This window comes from Maniola hyperantus, chromosome 13, assembly GCF_902806685.2.
Source record: "Maniola hyperantus chromosome 13, iAphHyp1.2, whole genome shotgun sequence".
NCBI lineage: Eukaryota > Metazoa > Arthropoda > Insecta > Lepidoptera > Nymphalidae > Maniola > Maniola hyperantus.
The window spans coordinates 9,718,699-9,742,982 of NC_048548.1; the positions used below are offsets into that span (position 1 = coordinate 9,718,699).

Consider the following 24,284-nt stretch of genomic DNA (forward strand, 5'->3'; position numbering starts at 1 on the left):
ACTACACGATGACCGCGCCAATTTAGGTTTTAAAAAACTCCCTGGAAATTCTTTCATTTTCCGGGATAAAGAGTAGCCTATATTCGCCACCGGGATGCGGGATATCTCTATACCAAATAGATAATTCCCATTTCGTTCAACTTTACGCAGATTTTTTCGTTCACTCTTAGATTTTCCGGACCATCGCTCGTGACAATAATTATATAAAATAATATATAATAAATAATTATTATTATAGATAGGTATACTTATTGTTAATTTTCTACAAATAAATTATATCTAGAAATTAAAGTTGGAATATGTCGAAAAGATTCATCGAACTGTTTTTATCATTTTAAGTACCTAATTATTATTTCTAATTTTTTAGTACAAAAAAATGACAAGGTTCACAAATTCGTTTGATCTCACAGATTCATTTGAAGGAATAATGTGGATGAAACAGCTTGGTAATCTAACACCCTTGTAATGTATTGGACAGTGGCTATTGGACAGATGACATCGCAAAATTGCCTACTTTATTTCACAACATTATTTGCCACTTCTCTTTCATATTTCACTTGCCGAATCTCTTAAGTCCAAACCTATAAGCATATTGTGTAGTACGCCATGTTTGGCGAAAACTATATAGCGTTAGTGTCATCGCAAAAAAAATCGAAAATTGATCCACACAAAATATTTTTCTCACGTTCAACCGTTCAACGCAGGCGGCCTGTGTGATAGTATGAGATTTTACATCTCACCCAACGTTGATAGAATTCGAGCGTGAAACATAATGCCGTCAGATTGAAATGAACTGAAACTACTTGAAAGTCAAAAATTCAGTACCACTAGTTTTAATTTCGCAACGTTTCTGATTAGAACGCTGGTTGCAGACGTGTGTACTAATTGAGCTTTAAAATAGGCAATTAAGGTCTATTTTACTTTAGCGCTGAAGTGTTTCGACGCTCAAATTCTATCAACGTTGGTGTGATTTAAAATCTCATACTAAACGTACTGATCACTGTCAGAATTCTAGGGGGTGGCCTTCCAACATCAATGATTCTGACGAACATTTACGCCGCATTGTATTTTACTGTGAACCGCTCTCCTCGTTTTCAATGCACAAAGAACGACACACAAATGAATAGACAAGCCTCTACAGCTGGAGTCCATAACAATTTACATAGATAAAGTTTCGAACTTGGCCTAAAAATATTAATAATGCCCTTCCGAATTCCGATATTTAGCAACAGAGTGAAAGGTAACTGAAGCAATATATATTGGCCTCCAGAGGCGTGACTTCAGTACTATGGGTCCGTCTTATAAATATTTGATCAGTCTGATTGCTCTCCTCGTTTGTTCGCAGACGTATTTTCAAGGCAGACAGTTGTGTATGTAATTATATTCTGAGTTCACAGAAGTTTATTTAGCTACATATTTTATGTAAGTCAGACAAGACATAAGAAAGATGGAAAAATAAATTCAATCAGCAAACATTATCACATGGCCAAACTAACGATAGGTACCTAATATGTAGCTCTGTCGCCAATAGTTTATTTATAGAGATTAGTTCAGTTAAATTCTCAGGGATTGTTTGCCACTTCTATACCTATAATATTATGTGGCGTTTCTAGGGCACAACTTTTTATTTTTATCTGGCTACACATTATTTACATCAGACATAAAGAAAGATGGAAAAATAAATTCAATCAGCAAACATTATCACATGGCCAAACTAACAATAATATCTAGCTCTGTCGCCAAGAGATTATTTATTGAGGGCAGTTCAGTTCAAATTCTCAGTGATTGTTTGCCACTTCTATACCTATAAGACTATGTGGCGTTTCTAGGGCATCCCTTTTTATTTTTATCTGGCTACATACACATTATTTGCGTCAGACATAAAGAAAGATGGAAAACGAAATTCAATCAGCAAATCAGCAAACATTATGACATGGCCAAAGAAACGTCTAGCTCTGTCGCCAAGAGTTTATATTTATCGAGAGCAGTTCCGTTCGATTCGCAGCGATAAGTTTATTTCCCTCCGGCGATTGTTCGCCGCTCCAGCACATGTCTGCTAGAGTAGCGTTTCTAGGGCGGGTGCCCCTTTTTATTTTTATCTGATACATGTGAGTGCGTCATCGATAAACTGATTATGAACAGGTAGGTACGATAGCATTTTGTCATTCTTCATTCTGTATTAATTACTAAAATGTGATGCATTTTTATTTTTATTTAGTTTAGTAAACAAAATAGTTAAAAATTGAAATATTTAAAAAATATTGTATGTAACCAGTATTGCACGCCACAAAGTGGCAAACTGTTAGAACTTTATAACAAGTATAACACCTAATGTACCTACACAGTTAATGCAATAAAATTTATTCTATTATATTCTATTCTATTACAGTAGCGTGCATAGAAGGTAGATATATACTTTTTACGAAGTAAAATTAATTTATTAATTGGTATGTTCACTTGATTTCAGTGTAGGTATGCAAAAGAATATTATTAATAAATATTTACTATATACCTACACATTTTTACGCAAATCTGGCTACGAAAAGCGCGCTACGCATAAACTGCCCTTCATAAGGCGATATATATATATCAAGAAAATCGCGGATGTTGCTATCTACAGCCAAAGGGAAGAGGAGGGGAGGGGGAGGAAGGGAAGTTAAATATCCTTTAATTAAAATTACATACTTTGATATTCGAAACTCGGAGGATGTATTATTCAAGAGACATACCTAAGTACTGAAAATGACACATAATTTTTATCGTGAAAATCGTATAATAGATATAGTCCGCGATAGGTTGACATGGCAATCGGGGTATGAGCGCGGGGGCTGTGCGGGTGTGCGGGGAGTTCCTTCCCCGATGGCCATCTCGACCTGTCGCGTACTATACCTACGTATAATAGGGAGGACACTTGGAACCTAAGAAACACGCATTTTATTTAAGCACTAAGGTACTTTATCAAAGTACATTAGGTATAAAGGTATAATTTGAATTCTGGTGGTCGTCCACAATACAAGTTAATCCCGTAGTTCGCAAAATACGTCATAGATTGCGGTTAACATCCATTAAATTTGTGGTATTAGCAACTATTTATTAATATTCTGTGGTTTACTAACTAAGCATTTTCTATGGCTAAAGGATTCACGAAAGCAGTCTTTCCCTCTTTTCAATGTATTCAATACCCAGTTGAAAAGTATATGAACGGGTTTGTCTAAGTACGAACGCCATTACTTAATATCACAACAAATGAACTATTATTTTATTGACATCATAACAATTAGAATTTCAGCACCCGTTCACAATAATTAATAGGTACCTAAAACTTAGTTCTTAATCCTCTCATGCAGTGTGGTCACGTATATGAGCAACTATTTATTAATCTGTTGTCTACGCCTAGCACTAGGATTGAATGGAAAAGTTACATGGGAACATCTCAACGGGCGGAAAATCTAGCTGACGTTGGGCGCGGCAAACCCGGGACAAGCCGACCGATTACCAGTGCTCTCCCGGATTGCGTTCCGGACGCTCGTTCCGACAAGTTCCGAAATAATACGATCCAACTTCTCCGGAACACAATGCCATACCGGAAGGCTTCGAATGTTTCCGACTGAAAAATGTGAAGTGATTGTGTTCGGGTGACCCGTATAGTAACAATTACACCGCCCGTTGGCTGAACGATGCCTCGCGGTAAAGGATTGAGCGCCGCCGATTTGTACGCAATTTAAGTTTCGTATTGGAATCGGTAATTAATTATAGTGATTGGCGTTCATTTGTATTAAACACTAGAGAAATTATCGCGATATATTAATAATTACCTACTTACTATTAAGTATATTGAATCCCGCCGATTATTAAAATAAGTTTTATTTTTTTTAATTTTTTTTGAATTCATAAATTAAAGAGGCATAATGTTTTCATTCAAAAACTATTTTATAGCAATATCTTTAAGGTTGTAAATTATTAAAAATCTGGTATTTTTTTCAGTCGATAAAAATAACGATCATAGACTGCTAATTTTTTTTATCTGGTACCTAAACGTTATGACGATAGTCTTTTTAACCCGCAGTCACGTCAATTGTAGTATTGCTTTAATATATTATAACATATTGTTAATAATTACTGAATGGGTAATCACTCTATGCCTTATAAGTAACTAGGTGATATAGAGCAAGATCTTTATGGGCTTGGCCCCGGAATCTGTACCTAATGGCTGTTGTATGAAGACCCACAGATATATTTCTCCTACATCAATGTGAAGACCACAATATGTAGGTATACAAGTAATACTTGCTATATTTCGTTAGTTTTTGTTTGAACAAAAGAAATCAAATGACATCCACAATTAATATGCACATATAAAACAGCTTTGCTGAAAATGTCCTATTATATTAAATTATTGGAAGGGTGTAAGCATTTTGGCTAGTACCTAGTTGGCACTCTACGAAACATTTATGTCATGTAAGGAGAATAAGACAAAGATTTATTAGTTTTTCACAGCGACCTCTTGCTGGTTTTTCTGGATTTTAGCCTAGATCTATTTGGCGGCTACTCTATGGCGATAACCTAGATTTGACCAAGTACCACATAAAAGGTTTTTTAAGTCCACAACTCACAATCAATCCATGATTAGCAAAATGATTTCCATTAAATCGATATATCCGATGGGAGCGACAATTTAATGAGCTCTCCCAGGAACAGTAGGCTAAAACTAATGGCCCGTTCTACCGCTACGAGTTACGACTGTAGGTATCCACTATCCACGAGTATAATTTATTTTTTTATTTTTTTTATTTTTATTTTTGTTTATTTGAAAGTAATCAACAGCGTAAATACATAATTATTATTTAAATTTAAATCTAGGTATAACAGAAGGCCAAAAGAGATTACTTAAAATTATAATTAAACTATTTTAACAGAATAGAGTTAGAATAAATGTAGGTATATACAATAATAAAATAAAATTACAACAGTGTGTGTATGATTGTATGTGTGTGTGTATGCGTATGTGAGTGTGTGCTTATGAGTATGTGTGAGCGTGTGTGCATGTGTGTGTGTGTGTAAATGGGAGTGTATGATTGCATGCATATTTAGATGTTAGCTACTTTTTTTTTTGTTTTACGATGATAGTTTCTTAATTCCTTTTTAAATTTATTGTTTGATAGGTAAAATACGTCAAACTCAGCGAACTGATTGTTATAAGTACGTACCAAGCGTGGAATTATAGAATTTCGCGCATAATTTGAGTTAGATTTGGGAACATTTAGAAGGCGCGTGTGACGCGTTCTTAAAGGTTGAGCATTAAATGAAAAGGCTGAGAGTAAGCTAGGACAATCGATTGAGCCGGTTAAAATTGCTTGCAGTAACAACATATCACATTGTTCCCTTCTATGTTCCAGTGAGCCGATACCGTAGTGAGTACACGCTTCCTCATAACTATTAAATTTTTTAAAGTCTTTAAAAGCTAAGTATTTAAGAAACTGCCTCTGTATGGTTTCAAGCCTATGGGCATATATTATGTATTGAGGCGACCAGATATTACACGCATATTCTAGAATACTCCGGACATACGCCACGACTAAGGTGGCGTGGATTATTGTTTTATAAAATTGATTAACCTTACTACTAATTTTCATAGCCGTTAAAGTGCGATTCGTTTCTCAGATTAACTAGTTTATGTTGAGATTCTCTAGGTATTCAGTATAATGAGACCATTCGTTACAGTGAAGAAATAAATTACTATTCGCTGGAATATTTATCATTGAGTTAGATGCAATATTTATGTGGTCCAGAACGAAATCTGAGCATCCTGACTCCACGCGTCTCTTGTCTGTCCTACCCCTAAAGTGTTTTTATAAAACGCGAATGAAAAACTCTTGTTGAAAAGGAAAAGTTACCTATTAAAACTAGACAGACAGACAATAAAGTTATCCTATAAGTGTTCATTTTTTCCTTTTGAGGTATGGAATCCTTACAATTGACATCTTTGCGCGTGCGCTCCTTCTAACGAATGCAGTGTATCATGTTTCTTTAGAACATACCTTCTCTTCTCTTCTCTTCAAATACGTCAAAGTAGAAAGCGTAATTTTTTATATTTTCTTTGGATTAGTATCCTCCTAAAATTTTAATAAATTTTAAAGTTTAAGGGTATCTGGTAAGGGGTTGCCACTATACTGAGTTTCTTGGCCATGTATGACGAGATTTTTAATACTGCCCCGAAGAAAAGAAAAAAATTACCTTTATACTTTGACTAGGATTTTTTACACCTTATTACCTGTTATCTTCCAAAGTCACCATGATCCAAACTTCATAGTCGCTAATCGTTCTTCCCTGTGTTGGAAACAATACGCAGAGAAACTTTCAGCTTTTATAAAATAACGAATATCTGGCCCTCGCAGGCTCACTCACACCAAAGAAAAGAAGAGATTTGGGTGCACATAGGTACACAGAAAAAGCCGTAAACTTTGATCCGTTTAGATTTTTTAGATCTTTTGGCTCCTGCTTAAAAATTCTATGCATGCCTCTTTGCTAGCGGACGTTAGCTAGCCAGCTTGCGCGCTTTTCTCGATTTAATGTAGAAACCTAGTATGTGAGTAAAAAACTTGACTGCCCTATACATAGAAAAGGCGTTTGATGGCTTCTCATTTGTTATCCTCATATACCTATTCGTTCCACGTATATGTTCCTATGACTCACTTTTATAACCATAAGCTACGTTCATTATATTTATTTTCTACGAGAGCCATTAATGTTTTATTATGAACCAAGTTATAGCAATAAAGCTGGATTATTAAATTTTTGAAATCTGTGCTCAAGCACCTATTAAAATTTTATATCTGACGGAGTAGCTACTTGTGTGTAACTATATAAATATGGCGTGGAATGACATAGCTCGCCACTATCTTTGTGCGATACAATTAGATTTAAGACACTCTTCAAACAAGAGGTACGTCGTACACCTCTTATTTAAACCATGTATACATGTGCTTGTATTAGTACATGACTGTGCATGTAGGCCCTTTTCAACGAGTATGGCCACCCTCTCAACTTTCTATAAATAAACTATTGGATAACTGGCCTACTATTCTGTCTTATTTCGCCGAGATTAGCCCAAAACTTACAAACCGTGTAGGTTTACAAATTATTCAAAGGTCGTACCCAAAAGATTTTCTTTTCTGAGATCGAAACCCACTGGCTTATATTCTCTCCAAATTAATCTTAAGTAAATAAATTGGATAGTTAAGGTTACCCTTAGAATTTAGCTGGAAGATGAATATTGTTAAGATCGCATCGATTTCATCAGTTTTGATTTGTACTTAGTTATTATCTAGTTTAGTTTAGTTTTATAAGAGGAATGTGCAAGATTAACCCAAAACTTACAAACCGTGTAGGTTTAGAAATTATTCAAAGGTCGTACCCAAAAGATTTTCTTTTCTGAGATCGAAACCCACTGACTTATATTCTCTCCAAATTAATCTTAAGTAAATAAATTGGATAGTTAAGGTTACCCTTAGAATTTAGCTGGAAGATGAATATTATTAAGATCGCATCGATTTCATCAGTTTTGATTTGTACTTAGTTATTATCTAGTTTAGTTTAGTTTTATAAGAGGAATGTGCAACATCCATACAAACTCAACAGAGTTTTAGGATGTCAAGCGTAAAATTGTAGAATTATATTTGGCTAAATAAAGAATTAAAAAAAAAATGAATGAGAGAGAGTTACGAGCGACGCTCATTATACATTTCTTTAATTAGTAGCATTCGTTAGTATGCTGCCAGAAGAACAAACATTACTTAGGTACTTGTATTGACGACTGTTTATGAAAAGCCTGGGTTTTTTTGTAACACACAAATGTAAAAAGCTCTTTTAAATTATTAAAATTTTCTTTGCTGTAACTGTACACCAGCAGTAATAGCATACACCTATTATGTTGGTAACTATATTGCATTTTTACACTTAGTAATTTTTAATTTACATCATAAGGGGGAAAATGAATCACTTGTGAAAATACCTATTATGTATAATGTTGTGTAAGTTTTATTCATTTATTATTAATTTTTAGACTTTCATTTGCTGTTAGGTATCAAGATGATCTACGTGCTATATTCTGCATCAATCTATAAAACCTAAAATTATTATCGTACTGTAATTTTTTTTCAGTTTGTAATCTTTTTTTTTTTCGTTTTTAAATTATTTGTATTTAAATTATTTAAATAAACTATTAATAAACTTAAATCTAAAAAAACAACATTAAATTAAAACTAAAATAAATTAAATTAAATCTAAAACCTCATCGAGACAAATGTTGTGTAATATGCCTATTATATACCTACCTATATTCCAAAATACGTTCAACGGAGAGTGCACAGGCAACTTTTAGATAGTAGCAACGTTTTGTAAGAGAGACTTCTTTTGCTTAAGCATCATTCTTCAAAATACGAATTAATCATCCTGATTGGGTTATTAAGGAAACAATGTTTTCTAAATTGGCTGGATGATCTGGCGGGTGACTTCGACCGCAACGACTTCCCACCCTTGCGACCAAGATAGCCTACTGTGAAGTGATTTGGCGTTTCCATTGGGTTCTATTTGAAACAAGTTATGCCAATTGTCAGGAATCCTATCATGATTGTTCCAAGTTAGCGCGTAGTCAAAGACTTAGGTCCAGTTGCATGATAGGCGGCTAAAGTAACATGACGGTTAGCGTTAAACTTTGAAGTGGGTTACACAAGTTAGAATTCATACTTCCATGATTAAGCTTAGAAGTAAATCTTTGGTTCAAACTTTAAAAATCCCTTGCAGAACCAATCTATTTTGTTTTATTGACGGTCATCAAAATCTAACCGTAACCGTAACTTACTCAATAATTTTAACTCACGATCTAAAAGACATTTCAAATTTCAGCCAAATCGGTTCAGTCTTTGTAGCATAAAGGAGTAAGAAACAAACAAAATTGATATCCATGTCAGAGCAAGTAGAGAGGACGTAAAATACCTATCAACAAAGAAAATTTATCATGGCACCATGATTAATTTTACAGACGTGAAACCATCGGCAAAAGCTATCCCAAGTAATCATGCCCAACTAATTACCCCATTATAAGTGTTACGTTTCAAGTAGCTAAGTGGTGATTCTCGATATTAATTACTTCAATACCGGGAGGCAATCGATTTCTAATAATTTAGCTTTAGCCTGCGATTTTGTCTTGGAGTTTATTTCATCGTGATTGATATTTTACAAAGTAATAATGTTATCTATTTTACAAAACCTTTTATTTTTATTTTTCACTAGCTGCCCCGGCGAACTTCGTACCGCCTAACAGTCGATTCTTTTTCAGGCAATTTTTAAATTTTTTCTCTCCGTAAGAACGATCCTCGTACTTCAAGGAATATTATAAAAAAAGAATTAGCGAAATCGGTTCAGCTGTTCTCGAGATTTGCGATCAGCAACACATTCAGCGATTCATTTTTATATAAAGAGATGTACCAAAGTCCAGAATTGTATTTACAAAGTAATAATAAATTAAGTTACATTGGAAATTCTTATCTCTAAACAGAGATTTCTTCCAGCTTCAATTCCCAGTCCTTCATATTTTTTGTGTCCATTTGTCATAAATATCATTATTTATAAACGTATTTAAAAATACCTACTTAATAAACGAAATGGTTTAGACGCAGTAGTTCAGATGGTTATAAAATAGATAAAGTAACATCTCACTCATCGAATGTCATCACTTTCTCTAGACATATCCTCAAACTCCCGCCGAACAAGAATATCGATTCGATCTTATCATTAGGGAGCCGTAAAAGCGCACCACGTTTACCCTCACTGTTTTGAAGAGATGTTTTGTAAATTCTAAAACATTTCCTTTCCATAGAAATATTTATGCATAATACGTCCCTGATCCGGATTGGTGCGGAAATGTTCTGCCAACGAAGAAGGGACGGCGAAAATATCTTATATCCTTACCCAATTTTACTGTCGTAGCAGAAATTGCTTCGTGTTATTGATAGGTAGATATATGTCGCTCGAACACTCAAGTATTTCATAAAGATTAAGGATATATTATGACCATATGATGCCCGCGACTTTGTCCGTGTGGATAAAGATTTTTAATAATCTGGGCAATACCGAAGTCTTTGATTTTCCGGGATGAAAAGATAACCTAGGTTAGGTTATCTATATTCATGCAATAAAAAACACTTAGATCTATTGCTACGTTCTGACGTGATTGACAGACAAACCAACAAACAAATACACTTTCGCATTTATAATAATATGAGTGATGAAACAGTTTTAATAGTACAATACTAGTTATTAATAGTTTAATAGTAGGTATGCAGTTTAAACTTTATCCGCATCACTTGGATACCTAGCATGCCTGCAACGTCTCCTGTTTTGCTCAATCTATGCTACCGTACGAATGCACAATGTGAAATTAACTTCTATCCCTGTAATGTTGTATAATATACGCAATTGTATGCTTGTAGAAAGGTACTGCAGCGAATGTTGTGTTAAATTCGTTATACCGAAGCTAGCATAACTGTGACTGGCTTCTAAACAATGTGACCTCGTATCTACAGAACATACCCAATTTGCATACTACGGTCCAAATATTCCATTTCTACGAATGCCTTCATATTGCTGGTTTATTCAATTTTAGCCCTAATAATGTAACCACATTGATTTTCAATCTATTGCAAAAGTCAGCACTTAAACTAGCGGCACGCTATGATGGCCGGTTTGACGTTTGTCCGCTCATGAAGTTCCGTATTAATTGATAACGACTTTGAAGGAAATAATTGTATTACTTTATTGACGATAGTGATGTGCAGAGATTCATAAATTTTATCGAATGTAGTTTTAGGTTTAGGACTCAAAATTTATTTATTAAATTGATTTCTTAAATGTATACAAGTGTAGAAAAATCAGTTTGCACCATTTAAGGGGTGAATGTACTTGTGAATATGAACAATTTTCACTATGTGGACAAACCTCTGAAATCGCAAAAAAATATCAATAAATTTTTAAAAATGGAATCTAATACGATCGTCACATAGGATCGCTGGCTAGCACAACTACTACCTCCGGCAAACTCGCGTCAATGCTCAATGCAAAACAAAGCAGTTTCGAATTGACGTTGCTTCGAAAAGTATAAACTGTCAGTGCAATGCGATTGTGATATAGTTTTGACCTGGCTTTGGATTTCAAATATTGATACTGCATTACTGTTGACCCTTGCTCGTTAATTTGGACTCTGTTCAAGCCCTTTGTTGTGGATTTCGTCGATATGACCGAACGTACGCAGAGAACTGTTCTAAATAGTCAGACACGTGAGTTCCTAATACGCCTTCGTAACTATTTCGATCGTGAAGCTCAAAATGGAGGGCCAATTTTACCTATAACGTCAGTGGTTGAACGCGTAGCTGATGCGCTTAATATTGGACAACGAACTGTTAGACGGATAACTAAAAAAAAATATGGCGAGACTGGCACAGAAGAAAATAAACTTCACACACCAAAAAAGAGAAAACGAGCAAAACCAGTCGTAGGCATCGATAGCTTTGATGCCGATGCTATCCGAAGACATGTTTACGGCTACTATTTACAGAAGGAGTATCCAACAAGAAAAAAGTTGGTGCATTCACTGAAGGAAGCTGGATTATTCTTCGGTGGGGAAAGTTCTTTAACGAAGATTTTGAAGACCATTGGATTTCGATACAAAAAATGTAACAAACGCAAAATATTGATGGAAAGATTTGATATAGCGATGGCAAGGTATACTTTTTTACGGCAAGTGAAAGAAATCAAAAATTGGCAAAATGTTGTGTTCTTGGATGAAACATGGCTTAATGCTAACCATACTGTAGGCCGTTCTTGGAACGATGACACAGCAGCATCTACTTCCAAAGTTCCTGTAGGAAAAGGATCGCGACTTATAATTTGTCACGCCGGAACCATCAACGGGTTTGTCGAAGGTTCTCTCATGGCTTTTGCGTCAAAAACCACTGGAGACTATCATGAAGACATGAATGGAGAAAAGTTTACTGAATGGTTTACCTCAATGTTGTGTAGCCTCCCTGAACCATCTATTATAATTATGGACAACGCCCCATACCACTCGATGCAAATTGACAAGCCACCTGCCCAATCCCAAAAGAAAGCTGATATCGTCGCATGGCTTCGTAAAAATGGCGTAGATGCAAACATGAATATGTTAAAAGCGGAATTAGTACGTCTTTTAAAAGAAAACAAACCAACCAAGATCCGATACGTCATTGACGAAATAGCATTAGAACATGGGCACAGAGTTATACGGTTACCGCCTTACCATTGTGAGTATAATGCGATTGAGTTGGTGTGGGCTCAAATTAAGGGATATGCTGCAAGACACAATACAGAACCCCCATTTACCACAAAAAAAATGCTAAAATTATTAGAAGAAGCTTGTGAACATGTGACTAAAGGAGACTGGGAAAAGGTTGTGAATAGAACTGTTAAATTAATAAGGGAAGATTATGAAAGAGATGTGAAAATAGATAATATTATAGAAAACGAACATATAATTATTAATGTATGTGATGATAGCAGTGACGACAGTGAAAATAGTAGTATGGACGAATCTGATTAATTATGGCCTTTTGTGGCACCTTTTTCGGTATCTTTTGTATTCATATGTTTCTTGTGTGCATATAAAGTATGTATATTCATTTTCGTTCAAATATTCAGTTCGTTCAAATAAATTAAATAAACATATACATTTTTGTTTTATTAAACCTATTTAATCAGGTACAAAAACAAAACTTAATTGTTTTTTGTTCGAGAATAAATTGACATTCCACATCACTATTGTAATGTGTCAAACCGGCCATCATAGCGTGCCGCTAGTGTAAATAAAGCTATCATAAATCATAATGTAATATAGCTAATATAATGTATATAGGTGCGTCATTTCCGTAGTTCAGTTTCCTTGACACGTAGCCATCTTGTAGCGTCGTAGCGACGACGTAGCGACGTAATATATCCCGCGAAAACCATGGCACTCATACACCGTTTATATTTTTACCATTGTATTCTTTCCAAGCTGTGATGCTTTTAAAGGTGTGATAGCCTAGTGGTAAGGACATCTGCCTCCTAATCGAAGGTTCGATCCCGGGCACGCACCTGTAACTTTTCGGAGTTATTTGCGTTTTAAGTAATAAAATATCACTTGCTTTAACGGTGAAGGAAAACATCGTGAGGAAACTTGCATGCCTTAGGGTTTTCCATAATGTTCTCAAAGGTATGTGCTTAACCGCACTTGGCCAGCATCGTAGACTATGCCTGCTCACTCTGAGAGGAGACCCGTGCTCAGTAGTCAGTAGTGAGCTGGTGATGGGTTGATCATGATGATGACTGTTTCAATAGAAAATAACTTGCCGCTTTAAGTAAGTAGGTACCTAAGGACAGTATTTTAGTTTTTATATCAAGATTTATAAAACTATATACTATTATTTCTATGTAGGTATGTGAGTTTAATACTAATTTTAAAATATTACTGAAAAAAATTCAGCATTAAATAGATGTTTCCCCCGTATTGGTAATCAAATATTTGTAGTGTCCATTTGCCAGCAAATTCTGAAAAAGTTCAGGACCAGTTTGATGAATAAAAAACTAACGTAGCTACGTGATCAAAATTTCACTCTATTTTAATGGATCGTTGGACACTATACGAATATACTTTAACATAAAATAGCCACTATTATAAGTAAAAGTACAGAAAAACCACAGACTCCATTACCAAATGCAAACCATATAACTTTCCACAAACTTTTTGGCAGTCTGGAAATGTTGCTGGCCACATTAACATGAGAGTACTTAGTTTTTAAAATGAAGCAGACATCGCAATTGCTACCACAAATAGTTTTTAAATTCGTTAGTTAACACAAAATAAAAAGGGTCTTAAAAGTACCTACCTAAAAGCAGAAAGCGAACTCTAAAATTAAAATGCAGTCAACATTGCTCAATAGGATGGATATTGGATTGTGAAAAGAAATCTAAATAAACTCGTTCAATTTATCGAAGTCGTTTCTTCTCAATGTATTTTTTAAAACTTGACTCTACCCCTAAGAAACAGTTATTATCATTCCCCCTCAAAACAATGATACTTACAACCATTTTGTACCTGTGTGGAGTTATAATATCACTTGCTATAAATTTTACCGAATGAAAAACCCATTTATGACCATTATACAGGCCATAAAACCATAACGGCTCCTGCACGACCTTCCTGATAATGAAGAAGTATGAGAAAAAAAATATTGATTAAAAAAAAAAGGTTTTATTTTCTACAAATACTTAGGGTTGTATGCTATGATTCCGTTTATGCAGCCAAACAATATTCATGGCACTAAAATAATTGTCAAACAGATTTATTATCATTTAATACCCTATTAAGTTACATTAAAATGTTAAAAGGTTATCTAAAGGTTATCTACGAGAAATACGACCTTTATAATAAATAATTAGCAAAATATTCCATCTAAATATTATAAAACAGCTACCGAAACCCCACAGTCGAAAAATGCTTTATTTGTGAAACTGACAACTAGTATTGTAAAATCAAAGCAGTCCGCAGACGGCTCTGTTCTGTTTATTTAATGAGCGAAATGAGGAACTAGAATTTGACTATTTATTAGACCAAATAGACCGCGTATAATAATGTTCAACTATAACTCTATCCACGGAAAGAAGTTAGTAAAGCGCTCTCTCTCTCTCTCTGTTACGTAATTCCAAACAAATGACAGAGCCAAAAAAAACTCAGTGGCCGTTAATTATTTTAAGGTACCAACTAATCACAAACGAAACCATGTTTGCGAATTGAATTTCGAATGTTGTTTGAAAATATTTTTGAATTCAATTTCGAATGTTTTTTGTAATTGGTTGGTGCCAAAAAATGGTTAACGGCCGCTAAGATTTTTGGTTTCGTCATTTATATGGGATTACGTAACAGAGACAGCGCTATACTAACTCCCTTCCGTGGATAGAGTAAATTTTTTTTTTTTTCAATATTATGCCTAAGTTAACTTAGTTTTAAATTATGTTAATTAGTAAAGTGGAAATTTAGCTTATCATGATTGGATAAGTATTACGCAATGCCAGCAACATTGTATCAGATCGAAGAATCGTGTTCGGGCGGAAACGCACCTTAACTTGTACCTCACAGTTGATTTTGCTGCTATGAAATCAGCTTTACAAACTGCAAAAATGCGGGCATCTAGTGAAATGTGCTCAATGTTCTTTCTTGACTTAAAAGTAAAAGGTTTATTACCCAAGACATCGACGCTAAGTAAACTCGTATGTAGGTGCCAGTCATTTGTCGCTATATTGAGCCCTAATAAATCTGCCTCCCGCATTTCGGTAGTAAAAGCCTACGGAACGAGTACCTTACCTGCAAATAAGGGATCCATAACCTTTTTTTTTTAAATAGAGATAGCGAGCAAACGAGCAGGTGGGTCACCTGATGTTAAGTGATTACCGCAGCCCATGAACATTTGCAGCACCAGAGGAACCGCCGATGCGTTGCCGGCCTTTTAGGAATCTGTTGGTCAACCCCTTGTTGTAATCTAGTGGGAACACCGCCGATGGGAGTTGGCTTCACAGTTTGCATGTGCGTGGAAAGAGGATCTGGCACAGCGGACGGTCGAAGTGCACCTGCAGACACCCAGGTGGTGAGGGTGAAATTCCTTATGGTGGCGCGCGGTGCGGTTGTAGAAAAATGAGGTCAAAAAGCTCTCCAGAGCACTCCCCATTATAAAGGCGATAGAACACGCATAGAGAGCTAACGTCTCTGCGGTGCTCCAGGCTTTTTAGCGAGCCGGTTAGTTTGGGATCGTCCACAAGTCGAACCTACAGCTAACGATTTACTATTTCGAAGATAAAACTTGTTAAATTGCATCATCAATGAATTTATTAAAATAAAGATCTTCACTCATCATCTTCAATCCATTGCCAGCTCACTACATAATCCACCACGCTGGCCCAGTGTAGATTGGTAGACTTCACACAGCTTTGAGAACATTATGGAAAACTCTCAGGTATGCCGGTTTCTTCGCGATATTTTCTATCACCGTTAAAGCAAGTGATATTTAATTACTTAAACTAACTAACTTAAATAACTCATGTTTTGCTATGACATGTTTTACATTGTACGAAACATTTTGAGATATTTTTATTTATCAAAATACATATTTAATATGTGAAATTCCTCAACGACGTATATACATGATAATAACGTCAATTTCGTTATTAGGTAAATATTTCAACCATTTTGAGATAAAATTGCGTTTGTTGTGCGCTCGCTCGCTTGATAGACCTCATCAATCTCGCAGAGTTGAGCGGTTTATGGTCCGAGGAGGTTATGATAACGACGACACGGGTAGAGTATGTTACAAAAAAACATATACACAGTTTAAAAATCTTTGCTATTTATTACAAAATATAAAAAGACAGCTAAATTTAATTAAAACAAAAATTCATACATTTTAAAGTTCTTCATTCGACGAGTTTTTTCCTTTCCCAATCGTTTTCCCAACAGAACGCGTATTCTTGTTCTTCGAGGATGAATCAGAGAGGCTAGAACTCCTTGACAGATAATAATGCTAAACCAATCGTGATTAGTGTAACAGTGTAGTATAACATTTTGACTTTCCAATATACTTAAAACATAACATAATATAACTTTAAATACAATATTGAAGTCGTTTTCATTTTATTTATGAAGCACAACTAGCTATTTTCAAATCATCCATAATTTCCCTTACCTAAGTGTTTCTTTTGTAAGCCAAACAATTGAGGAAATGTATTATAAAAATGGTCACACTGTTCATATTGTTTCGAAAATAACACCGCATCAGCGTGGTTGTGATAAGACCAATAGGTATTGTCATTGTGAAATCCAGCCATTGTGGAATGAATTGACGCGGCCATCCAATAATAGTAGCTGGTTTGATTGTAAATGTTCGTAGCAATCATGAATTTCGTGAAGAATCGCAAAAATCTTTGTTGTATCTGTCTATTCTTCTTCCCACCTACCTTCAAGGTTTCCCACTGCCAAGTGTCACTGGTACAGGTCTCTTGTAGAGATAAGTGCTTCTCTGTCCACTTCTTACCTTTTTCCTTTTACTCTTACTAATTTTTGGTAAGTACGAATAAATAAATGGAAAAATTGAAAAACATTTTCAAATTGACTTACTACATTATCCGTCGAAATAAACATTAAAATAGGAATAGCTAACCTAAAGTAATTAATGTACAAAACATGCTATACCATATCATGCAATGGTACAAAAAATAATGTAATAACAACCAGGCTGATTCTTCGCACAAGAAATGAACCTTTCTGTTACTAGGTAGAGCAGTCAACGGAAGCAGCTAACTGCCTTTTAATCCAAAAGGCTTCATGTTTAACATGTATTAATAACTAGGCCTTGGCATTACCTAAAAATTTAAGTAATTTACGAGAAAAAGAGTGACGCTACCTCTCCCATTCGGTACCGAAATATTTTAAAAACCGGAACATTTTAATATTTTCCTTTTAAGCTCTAAATTTTTGGTAAATTTCTTGTATGAGAAATAATTATTATCAACGATAAGTATAAACGTAATAAATAATACTTAATGATCACATCACACTTTTATGAATTATTATAATAATACTAGCTGCCCCGGCGAACCTCGTACCGCCTAACAGTCGATTATTTTACAGGAACTTTTTAATTTTTTCTCTCCGTAAGAACCATCCTCGTACTTCAAGGAATATCATGAAAAAAAATTTAGCGAAATCGGTTCAGCTGCTCTCGAGATTTGCGATCAGCAACACATTCAGCGATTCATTTTTAGATATAGAGATATTTTTTTTAATTTACAACAGTACATTAATTGTTTCAGGATTCTTAAAAGGTGGATGTAATGTAAGCTGTGGGAAATCCAACATTTAGGACAAAGGACCAGGTTGAAAATTTTTCATAATGGCGATCATAATAAGTAAGTAATAAAGTAACACTGTAGATACTAGGGTAGATACCTATCGGGTTACGTCATTCAGTGGGTACTAATTACTCTTAGCAATAATGTTATCAATTTTAAATGTGAATGTAGGTATGTCTGTCTATTGTATACCCTAATGTATACTCTAATTATAATTGCGTCAAACTTGCTCGTGTTTAGTGTTCCCTTTTCCGCAATCAATAATATTATGTTTCAGCTCAATATGAGTTAAGTAATTAATAAAACCTTGTTTACACTGCGTGCAATCTAAATAAAAATCCCCAATTTAATATTTTTTGTGCCATTCATTTCCATACTGAAATTCAATGGTCTAAGTATCTTATAACAAGCCCGAAAATTCGTGTACGATTTCTAATACAAGGCTCCTGCTCGTGCTCTTTGAAGCACACTTAATATCACACTGACGCGACGATGCTACAACTTCTAGGAGCCATGTTGTCTTTTCAAGCATCTTTAGGGATAATATTCTGAACTTGGATTTCTAAGGGCACTAAAGTGTTTTTAAAATGACATTTACAAAAAGCTTCATTATTTTACAACAGCGAAAAACATTTTTATTCTTTTGTAATATCACCCATGACCTCCAATGCGCCTACCAACCTGCTTAGTAATAGGAATACTCACGTTTTAGAACACAAAAGTACTATAATTAGTCGAAACAGCCTACCTCGTCCCTAAGAAAACATTTCCACTTTCTCATTATAATCCTCCACTTAAATTGACGGGATAAACTTAAAACCTTAATTATAGTAGACGGCGAGCTTTTGCCGTTAAACAAGCTTTGTGATTTCTTTTTTAATTAAAATTGCGACGGATATTAAGAAAATACTTTTATCTGGTTTTATCTAGTGTGGTTTCAAATAAAGTACTTATATTATTTCTTGGAACGATTTAGAAGCAGAATAGCCGAGTCTAACGGTGCCCTGCGATTTGATAAACTAACCATTCCTATTTATAGAATATATTAAGTTCGGGATCTATGAAATAGCCACTATAAGGTTACAACGAAAATACATATATATTCGATAGACAGAATAACCGATACCGAGCTAACCTACTCATGGGCCATAGTCATGGACACCGCGATATCACTAGTAGGTAAGGCGACAGGTCGGGGTGGGGATGATGCCCCGCACTACCCCCCACGACGCCCCTACACAGCCCCCGCGCTAACCCAGTGCGGGATAGCGCGGGTGTGCGGGGCGTTCCCCTGCCTCTTACCCGATTGCTATTTCGACCTGTTGCGTACTATACCTACCTACACACAGGGACCTCTAGCTCAGAATCCTCTAGGAATTTCTAGTACATTTCGGTTATGGTAATGGCTCATAGTATATAGGATGAATTCATATTTAAGTCCCCTTATAGTAGTCAACATTTTTTCTTTGGTAAGATATTTTTTGTTTTATATACAGGGACAAGTGTGTTGGTGCTGGCAACGATGGGCGGCGTGTCCGCCAGAGTCGCCGGCAAGATGGGTGGCTATTCCAACAAAATGGGTGGTTAGTTCATTTACTTATTACATAGAGTTCTTTAAGATCCAATATAACTAAACGTTACATGCGATGCGTTGCGATGGCCTTCTGACAATGTCGGTTCAAACTCAAAAAGTTTTATCCCCTAGGATCATCATTATAGGTAATTAAATAACGACAAAGTTCGCTAACTTTGCGGACTTATTTTTAAGAGATTAGTGAAGTGAAACTTCTTTAGGCGCGTTGGGCGATTTTGAATAAAAACTTTAAAGTCGCGTCACCGACATGCTCGCAGTGACGATAAATGTTAAAGCTAAACAGCTAATTAAATAAGCTTAAATTACAAATTTTAATCTATAATACTACGATTAATTTGAAATGCCAAAAAAAACACTGTTATTTCATAGTTTTAAGTTTATATTTCTGTCGGCAATCCCGACCACCTGCTTTTCTTTGTTTATGTTGACGTTCTGTAACAATGTTTATTTGTATTGTAGGGAAATCAACAAGTGGTATCAACGAGGAGATCATCTGGATCAGCATAAGTATGGCGATTGCGATCGCGGTGCTTATAGCAATCGCTCTCTGCTACATCTTGAAAGAGAAGTGCACGAGGCGGGCGGCGTACCGCGAGCAGTCGTGACGATATAAAGAGGAGTTCGCGAGGCATGTCCTCACGGACTCCATTGCTGAGCTTGAGTTCCCCGCCTATACCCTCTACCCACAGTATTCTCCAGATGGAACTGAGTACTTTTATAATTTTCATCGTTTTTCTTACTTGAGGGACAGTTTCAAATTGCCTCCAAAAGATTATCTGGACGAATACGCTAAGGACTATCCGTTGTGTGGAAAAGAAGAATTGTGTGCAAAAGAAGAAGTTTATATCAATGCGTGATCAGCAGCGTAGATTTGTGTACAGTGGTTCAGTGAATTTGTTGTAGTACCTACATAAATATAAACATTTGTATATTCTATGCCAGACGTAACTTTGAATTTATTTTAATACCTAGCTAATTAATTAATGTGTAGATGAAAAACGTAGGTATGTGGTTAGATGATAGTCATTGATGTTAGTCAAATGTAAATTCGAAGTGAATGTGAAAATATATTAATATTTACAATCTAATGCATGAATGAATACGACTGTACTGCTACCGTTTGTACATCTTTTATACAATGGGATCCTAACTGTGATAGAAGATGTGGATGTAAAATTAGTTTTCTGCAACGAGTATTAGATATGATTTATATTTATATAACATATATAACTCCGAGTCCTACACAAAATACCTATACTAATACATTTTCTTTCTGGGCTTAATAGAGCTATTATATTATCAAGATGGCTAGATTGCCCGTAATTAATTAATTATTAAAGTAAAGGTGTACTTTGTGTACTTATGGAACCTCAATTCGAACAAACTTGGAATTACTCCTTATTTTCGCAAACAAAACTTTTATCGCTTATTATATTGGGCTGGAAATAATATTAATATGGCCCAAAGTTTACCGATTAGTTTAATTATCTTATGCCTATACCTATGTGATAGTTTGATTTTCGCTTAATTTGGCACAAAAATCATAAAACTAGCGGCCTCAATAATAAACATTGTATAGCAGGTGAATAGTTACAAATACTCTTTCTATCAATCATTTAAAAAAAGAAAAAGTATTGTATTACTTTACTAAATACTACCGCTATACAACGTTTATTATAAGTAAGAGGTAATTATACAAATAATAATACTTGATAATTTTTTATCAAATTTTTTCGAATCTGCTAAAGCTTGAACTTTTAATAAGCATTATTTTCTTTGCGTTGTAAAATAATAAAAATTCTGGTTGGAATCAAACTATTAATGATTTAATATAAGTAAGAGGTAACGAAGCTGACGCAATATTTTAATAAACCATCTTTTATAATAAAAGATGGTAAAAGCTAACAGGTTTTTCAAACAGTTTCGTTTTTGCTACTTACTTTCAAATAAATAAAATATTTTAACATCTGTATAGTTCTATTATATGTGTGACAACCAAATACATAAAGATAAAATCATTCATTAAATAATTCAATACAAGAATCGAAATCGTCTTTTATTTATTCGGCTAGTTATTTTACACTCCTTTACTTATTTTCAAACTTATTGTAATATGAGGTTGGTAAGATAAGAATGTAATAATTATGAAGAAATTAAAAAAAATTATAGAACTGAAATTCGGATCAAGTAATAAACTATTTAGATTAATAAATATTTTTTTCAAAAGTCAAGGCAGTTAGGTTTACGTGTTGGAGTAAACAAATAGGTATAGAAATATAGTACAATCTATTAAAATTTTATAATAGTAGGTACTGTAGAGAAGAGCTACTAAAAACGAACAACTCAGCAAGCTGTCAGCAGCGCCTTAGAGACGTCAAGCAGTCTCTTTGTGAAGTGGAAAGTGCTCTTCAGATGGCACCATTTCCAATCGGATACAAAACCAACAGTAATAATTTTATAAGATTATAATATTTGACACAATAATAGCCATTATATTTTATTATAATTTATGTGGTATGAAGATAACTTTTTGCATTCCATGTGAATTAAGCACTATTTTTATACGTACCTATTTATTCCATTTCAATGAGTAAGCCTATTGTATAGTACGCGACAGGTCGAGATCGCAATCGGGGTATGAGGCGGGGGGACGCCCCGCACACCCGCACGTCACCCGCGCTACCCCGCACCGGATTAGCGCGGGGAATGTGTGAGTGTCCGGGGCGTCTCCACCCTGATTGCCATCTTGACCTGTCGCATACTATACAATATAGATTTGGCAAAAGTACCTATCCAAAGAGTTGTTATGTAAAAACACTAAAAATTGAAAAATAATTTAATTTATTACCGAATATATTATGTATACAAGAGTTAATATAGTTCCATAATAATACTTGTTGGTGCCAGTTTGCAAAAAAATTTTATTTCACAATTTTTAGTGGTCCCATGGAATTATGCTATGACTGGTTAAAAATCTACTGTTTACTAAGCTATTACACTGATCGCGAGCAATTTACTCTTATCCGTTGAGGAGCTCCAGTATCTATCTTCGAAGATGTTCATCAGATCTTCACCACATTTAAATGGGACCAACTTTGAAGTATACCCTTTCAAACAAAAAAAGAATTTTCAAAATCGGTCCTGGCATCTTCGAGTAATCGGGGAACATAGGTACATTAAAAAAAAAAAAAAAGATTCCGACGAATTGAGAACCTCCTCCTTTTTTTGAAGTCGGTTAAAAAGTTGATAGATAAGTCGGGCGGCCCATAGTAGGGCCAGGTGGATAGATTAGAGATAGATCCCGGTTCTGTAGGTAACTGTTAAAAACTAAGAGTCGAAATTTCCTTCTCTCATTCGAGTTGTATGCGGAAAGATCTGGGAACCCATCGCATTATTACCCCAAGAAATCTCCTACGATGTGATTAACGGATAGTGACCACGACCCTCAACAATGAGGAATATGGCGCACAGAGTACAGCCCAAATGCCCCCCGCAGAAGCGAAGCTGTATTCTGTCTCGCTCACCCTTAAGGGAAACAAACAATAGATATGCACTGTTCGTTTTTTTAACGTCCAAAACGTTTGTTTAGAAGCTTCACTTCAAAAACACTTAGGTACTTGAACTAACGCTAATTTAATTTGTATTGGTAACGGAATCTTCAAACGAAAATCTCATTAAAACAATAAAGCCGATGGACGTAAGTTGTTAGAGTTAATAGTTATTGTTATAGTTTCCAATCTAATGGCTTTTCTTAGAAGCCCGACTCTTAGAATAGCATGTTTATGTACGTATGACTACATCAACATGTTGCTGATAACTTCCTCTATATAAAAATGATAAGAACCAGAAAGAAGAAATTATAACCTAGCGCAGATAGATAATCGCTTTTTATCTTGACTCTAACTCTATCGAAAAATCGGATCGAACCGGTGAGAATTGGGTGTTGAAATTTTATTTCGATTTTTGTAGTCATTTTTTTTGTAGGACACCTGCATCACTAATTGACTATAGTTAAAGTTGAACCTAGTTAATTATTCATCGATGTAGAAGTCAGATACTTCTTTATCCCAAAACCATTCCGATTTTCAGCCTTTAATATCTAGCACTTATCTAATAAAGGTAACTAAATAAATTTAAATAGGCACGCCTCGTTGTTTATCTTGGCCCAGAAATTATTCAAATTAAATATTTGAGCAAAAGATTTCCAGTCTATTTTCAAACCAAACAAATTAGGAAAAAAGGTTGGAAAACATTTTTCTTTTAAAATTGAAGAGTTCATATTATAATATTGTGTATAATAATGTGAGAACATCATTTCTCGATTTCTAGATCCTCCGACCTGTGAGACCTATACAATCTCATTAAAAAATTGCCCGAATTTCACTCAAATTTTAACTAAATAGACATGAAGGTACTTATTATCATAATATTATTGTTTCACTAGCTGCCCCGGCGAACTTCGTACCGCCTAACAGTCGATTCTTTAATTTATTTTAATATTTTTTTTTTTTTTTTTAATACAATAAAACTTAAAGCTAGCCTTATCTAATTACTATATAAATCATGACCGCGTGGAATGGTGCCAAGAATACTGGCTGCATTTCCGCGCTGGACAGCCAGGCTGATCCGCTGCGCAAAAAATGAGCCAGCCCTTCTGTCACCAGTTGAGGCTATTAATCGCGGTGAAATGTCTCGTAAAAAATTTTTAGCACTAAGACTCCAT

At 34.9% G+C, this 24,284-nt stretch overlaps 1 protein-coding gene across 4 annotated transcripts in view; it reads left to right on the top strand.

Moving 5' to 3' along the window:
* The window catches only part of LOC117987733 (uncharacterized), a 32,815-nt gene extending 11,219 nt beyond the window's left edge, over positions 1–21,596 (top strand). The window contains exons 1-4 of one of the 4 annotated variants that reach the window (XM_069502627.1): positions 3,464–3,712; positions 17,929–18,024; positions 19,464–19,550; positions 20,021–21,596. In XM_069502627.1, the coding sequence (XP_069358728.1) occupies positions 18,009–18,024; positions 19,464–19,550; positions 20,021–20,166 (249 nt within the window). In that variant the 5' untranslated portion in view covers positions 3,464–3,712; positions 17,929–18,008 and the 3' untranslated portion in view covers positions 20,167–21,596. Of the gene's footprint in view, positions 1–3,463; positions 3,743–4,008; positions 4,269–17,928; positions 18,025–19,463; positions 19,551–20,020 lie in introns of those variants that run through there. The other 3 variants (XM_034974778.2, XM_069502626.1, XM_069502628.1) reach the window with 3 other exon arrangements.
* Positions 21,597–24,284: the final 2,688 nt, after the last annotated feature.